Here is a 6,000-nt window from a genome sequence, read left to right as displayed (position 1 = left end):
GCTGTGCTCACAGGAGGCGTGCTCTCTTGTTCTTCATTGATAAAGGTGCGCGATGTGACCGTCGGCTGTTGTAGCCCAATCACGACAAAGTGCGACTAGTGGTCCGATGCGATATTCTGTTCTGCGCACCAAGGTTGTATTCTGACGTGATGTGCGACATTGTAATCCGCGTGTTCGCTTGCACAATTCTAGCCAACCTCCTCTGACCTCTCTCATCAACAAGCGAATTTCTTCCGCAGGAATGCCGTTGAGAGGATGTTTTCTGTTTGTTGCACTATTCTCGATACACCCTTGAAACTGTGGTGCGTGAAAAGTTCAGGAGAACTGTCGTTTCAGAGATGCTTTGTCCACGCGTCTTGCACCTGCAACCATGCCACGTTCGAAGTCTGTTAGATCACTCATTTTCCCCATTCTTGCTTCAGTTTGTACTCTTAACTGATACGAGGAAGGTATTTGTATTCAGAACTGTGGTCATGTGACTTGCAACCTATTATTATTATTATTAGCTATATGGTGCAAGGAAGCTGGAGGCTTATGCTGCACCAGCCTAAAAAAAAAAAAATTCCCTAGTCACCCTGAGAGAGAGAGAGAGTTAAATGTAGAAGGGAATCACCGAGAAAGAGAAGAATGATGATATCCAGCTCAGAACCCTGGGTATGCCAAGTCCATACTCACCAGATGTGAACTCCTGTGGGACAAACCATTTGTGTGCACAGCAGGGGTGTACCTAATAAAGTGTCAGCACAGTGTATGTAATCACGTATATATCTTTCCCAGTTTCCCATCACTGTAATCTTCAAGTCTTCGATTTTGTTTTTAACGACGTTGTATTCACAAGTAAAGTAATTTTGACGCTGGTGGCATTTCGGTAGCGCTCTGTTACAGCTGTTGAGATTTGTTTTAGCTCTCGCAGTGATGCTTGGAAATGTATGAGAAGTGTGTGTGTTATGTGATGACGATTATAGCTACTTGATTTATTGTTTAATTATTATTTCATCATTTTTAGATGACTTCGTAAGGGTCGATATGAGAGTGACGAGTAGAATAGAAGTGCAAAATCGAAAGGAAGATAGCAGCACCCGTAACCGCAAAAGAAGCGGTAGACTATCACTCTCTTTCGGTATGTTACACTTGACAACAGTTGTTTTTGCCTCTATGCTTACACGCACCCACACAGAGTGAAAGTTCATATTATTTGTTAATAGTTCAGAGTATAATGAACGTTATTTAATTAATGACCTGCCAGTTTTTAAAATGAGATATCTGTAAATATACAAAAATTCTGTAATAACGGTACTATGTAAACCTTGTAACAAGCAAACGTGAAAACCTTAAAGCATTTTATAAGCCATAACGAGTATTTTAATCTGCAGTCAGCGATTTTTTTTTTTAATATCCATGTTTTTGTCTATATTGAAACGTGAAATATTTGTACGTTTTATTTGTTCACGGAGGAAACAAGTACTTAAAGGCACACTCGAGGGTTTATTAGTTTGCTATAGGGGTGGGGGTAGAGAAAATGCAAGTTATATATCATCTTCACTTGCCTTCACACTTCAGCTGATAATAATAATATAGAAAAAAAAAGAAGAATATTTGCTCATGAGGCATTCAGATGACAAAGACAAACAGATAGTTGTTTAAACCAATGAATAGGAATGAAAACAGAAAATATTATATCATTATTTAGAGAATACTGGTGATGAAAGATACAGGGAGTGAATAAAATAATGGAAATGCCTGATATGAAAGTGGTTGTTTTTGTGATGGCTATATGACTTATTTCTGAATATGAAGTGATAATTTTTTTTTGTTTCTTGCAGAAAATACCGAGAAGAAAAGATGGGGTTTAGAGGTGATATAAAAAGGTACATGAAGAAAATGGCCAACCTGTCTGAATTCCAAAGAGGTCATATTTTTATTGCATGTTTAGCAGGGTTATTAGTAACTAAAGCTACTAATTTGTTTAATGTATCCAAAGCAACTGTATCAAAAGTGATGTCTGCATTTGCCAAGTAATAATTGGCAGGGGCATGGGTGAAGACTACTGTTTCTTTTTTATTTTTAATGTATCCAGAGAAACTATCAAAAGTAATGCCTGCATTCACCAAGTATGGAAAAACAAAATCTTACAGGATGAAGATTTTTTTTAATGTATCCAGATCAACTGTATGGAAAGTAATGTGTGTATGTTGCAGAAAATTGAAGGTAACTGAAAGAGATCAGACACTGAAAAGGATTATAGCTTAAAAACATAAAATTGCTGCTTTAAAAATAACTGCAGAACTTAATATGAGTCTCAGCAAACCAGTTTCTACCAAAACAGTTTGACAAGAACTTCATAAAGCTGAAATTTGTGACAGAGCCACTATTGCCAAGCTACTCGTTACTGATGGTGATGCTAGAAAGAGGACAGAGTGGTGTAAAGAACACAAAAACTGAACACTTGATGATTAGAAATTTCATATTTTCAGCTGAATCATTCACACTTTTTCCAACATCAGGGGAGTTTACATTTGTCAAATGCAAAGAAGCAGATTATCCTGACTGTCTTATGCCAACTGTCAAACATGCAGGACGATCAACAATGGTTTAGACAGCAGTGTCTCAGTATTCTTTAGGCCCTGTTGTCACCCTAAATGGGCAAATTATTGCTGCAGATTACCTTGATATTTTGAGTAACCAGGTTCATCCTGTGGTACAAACATTGTTTCCTATAAACACCATGTTAATATAACTATCCAGTTATATTAAAGGAGGCAGCAAAGGAAGTAAGCAAACCCTTAGCCATAATTATGAGAGCTTCCTTAGACTCAGGGGAAGTACCCATGGACTGGAGATGTGCAAATGTGACCCCAATTCACAAAGGAGGATCAAAGGGCGACACAAGTAATTATAGACCTGTTAGTTTAACTTCTGTTCCCGGAAAATTAATGGAGCCACTGGTTAAAGAAGCACTGCAGGATCATCTAGACAAGACTTCAGTTATAGCTCAGACACAGCATGGGTTTGTTAAGGGGAAGTCTTGTCTGACCAATTTGATTGGATACTATGATGCAGTCACAAAAGAACTGGATGCAGGGAATAACTTTGATATTATATACTTGGATCTTAGAAAGGCTTTTGATACTGTTGCACATGGAAGACTGCTGCACAAATTGGAGCAGTGTGGCATTGGAGGCAAATTGCTGCTATGGATAAAGGGGTGGTTGAGGGGGAGAAGACAGAGAGTGGTAATCAATGGACACTGCTCATTGTGGACTAATGTTATTAGTGGAGTCCCTCAGGGTTCAGTATTGGATCCATTATTGTTTTCTGTATTTATAAATGATATTGATGATGGTATATCAAGCTTAATGTCCAAGTTTGCAGACGATAGGAAGGTTGACAGGGTTGTCAAGGGCACTACTGACACTATGCTACTGCAACAGGATCTGGAAAGGTTGAGCAGATGGGCCGAGAGGTGACAAATGAAGTTTAACATTGACAAATGTAAAGTACTACATATGGGAAACAGCAACCCCAGAGCAACGTATCAACTCTGGTACTACACTGACAGTGGTAGAGAATGAAAGGGACCTGGGGGTGGTTGTGCAGGCAGATATGAAGTTTTCTGAGCAGTGCAGACAGGCTGCAAGAGTAGCTCTTGGTGTATTGTCGATGATATATAGGAATTTTTCTAGCAGGGATAAGGAGGTGATTATTCCCTTGTATAAGGCAATGGTCAGGCCACACCTAGAGTACTGTATACAGGTCTGGAGGCCTCATTTCAAGAGGGATGTAGAGATGCTGGAACGAGTACAGAGAAAGGGAACAAGATTAGTGAATGGAACAAAGGGGTACTCTTACGAAGAAAGGCTTAAGTTTTGCAAATTAGTGTCTGGAGACTAGGCACCAGTGAGGTGATCTGATAGAGGTGTATAAAGCCTTGAATGGTTTGAGCAAGCTCAATGCTGATGGGATTCTTCCTCTTGCCCAGAATAATCACCTGAGATGGCATAAATTCAAATTGAGGGAAGACGGATGTAGGATAGACGTGAGGAAATTTGACTTTAGCCAGCGGGTAGTTGGTTGGTGGAACAGACTTCCATCCCTTGTCGTGGAAGTTGATAGCCTAAATAAGTTTAAGGCTCAGCTGGACAGGTATTTTGATCGAACAGAGGGGTGAAGTGGAGTGGTTATTTTTTATTTATTTATTTATTTTTGTTTTTTGGCTGATGCTGCATAAGCTTGCTTTCTTTCGTCAAATGCCTCTACTAATGCTAATGTTTCAAGGTGATAATGTTCCAGTGCACACAGCCAGTTGGGTCCAATCTTGTTTTGAGGAGAATGAAACTGATGAGTTAGATGCAGATTTTCTCCACCTTCTTCACCTAGGAAGCTTGAAATATTTTTCGATGAATAAAGGCCACATATTCTTCTTAAGACTGTTCAAATTTATTTGAATCTATTCCACGCTTGAAGTGGTGAAACCCATGTTTAGTCTCTAGAGCAAAGTTTCCGGCATCGTCCTCCCCCCCATACTTCTCCTTCAACCCATGCACGGTACTAAGTACTATAGGTTTTGATACCTTTCGTGTTTGGGGTTCTCATAAAAAAAAAAAAAAAAAAAAAAAAAACATAGGATAGATTCAAAAACAAGCTATTTTAAAAATCCATATACAAGCTGTTTTAAAAGCAAAGTGTAGCTCAACACCATGTTAGTGCATACCTACCTGTAACTCTTATTTTTTCCACTGTATATGAGAGGATTCACTTTTATTAAAAAAAAAAAAAAAAAAACAATCTTGTGTTAGCATTAGTAGAGGCATTTGATGCAAGAAAGCAAGCTTATGCAGCATCAGCCAAAAAAAAAAAAAAAAAACCACTTCCACTTCACCCCTCTGTTCGTTCAAAATACCTGTCCAGCTGAGCCTTAAACTTATTTAGGCTATCAACCTCCACCACAAGGGATGGAAGTCTGTTCCACCAACCAACCACCCGCTGGCTAAAGGCAAATTTCCGCACGTCTATCCTACATCCGTCTTTCCTCAATTTGAATTTATGCCCTCTCAGGTGATTTTTCTGAGCTAGAGGAAGAATCCCATCAGCATTGAGCATGCTTAAACCATTCAAGGCTTTATACACCTCTATCAGATCACCTCGCTGGTGCCTAGTCTCCAGACACTGTAATTTGCAAAACTTAAGCCTTTCTTCGTAAGAGCACCCCTTTGTTCCATTCACTAATCTTGTTGCCCTTCTCTGTACTCGTTCCAGCAGCTCTACATCTTTCTTGAAATGAGGCCTCCAGACCTGTATACAGTACTCTAGGTGTGGCCTGACCATCGCCTTATACAATGGAATAATCACCTCCTTATCCCTGCTGGAAAAATTCCTGTATATCATTGACAATACTCCATGAGCTACTCTTGCAGCCCGTCTGCACCGCTCAGAGAACTTCATATCTGCCTGCACAACCACCCCCAAGTCCCTTTCATTCTCTACCACTGTCAGTGTTGTACCACAGAGTTGTTACGTTGCTCTGGGGTTGCTGTTTCCCATGTGTAGTACTTTACATTTGTCAATGTTAAACTTCATTTGCCACCTCTCAGCCCATCTGCTCAACCTTTCCAGATCCTGTTGCAGCAGCATAGTGTCAGTAGTGTCCTTGACAACCCTGCCAACCTTTGTATCGTCTGCAAACTTGGACATTAAGCCCGATATACCATCATCAATATCATTTATAAATACAGAAAACAATAATGGACCCAACACTGAGCCCTGAGGGACTCCACTAATAACATCAGTCTACGATGAGCAGTGTCCATTGATTACCACTCTCTGTCTTCTCCCCCTCAACCACCCCTTCATCCATAGCAGCAATTTGCCTCCAATGTCACACTGCTCCAATTTGTGTAGCAGTCTTCCATGTGCAACAGTATCAAAAGCCTTTCTAAGATCCAAGTATATAATATCAAAGTTATTCCCTGCATCCAGTTCTTTTGTGACTGCATCATAGTA

The 6,000-nt window shown here is 39.8% G+C and overlaps 1 protein-coding gene across 4 annotated transcripts in view; it reads left to right on the top strand.

Annotated features, from left to right (window-relative positions):
• Positions 1–924: 924 nt before the first annotated feature.
• LOC150083375 (anoctamin-8-like) overlaps positions 925–6,000 on the top strand; it is a 423,636-nt gene continuing 418,560 nt past the window's right edge. For 2 of the 4 annotated variants that reach the window (XM_090377999.1, XM_090377998.1), the window contains exon 1: positions 925–1,120. In XM_090377999.1, the coding sequence (XP_090234125.1) occupies positions 1,027–1,120 (94 nt within the window). In that variant the 5' untranslated portion in view covers positions 925–1,026. Of the gene's footprint in view, positions 1,121–1,823; positions 1,910–6,000 lie in introns of all 4 variants that reach the window. The other 2 variants (XM_090378000.1, XM_090378001.1) reach the window with 2 other exon arrangements.

The sequence above is a fragment of the Mastigoproctus giganteus genome, chromosome 7 (assembly GCF_048544385.1).
Source record: "Mastigoproctus giganteus isolate SK-2022 chromosome 7, ASM4854438v1, whole genome shotgun sequence".
Classification (NCBI taxonomy): Eukaryota; Metazoa; Arthropoda; class Arachnida; order Uropygi; family Thelyphonidae; genus Mastigoproctus; species Mastigoproctus giganteus.
The sequence above is the reverse complement of the archived record's forward strand: the minus strand, read 5'-3'. Positions and strand labels throughout refer to the sequence as shown.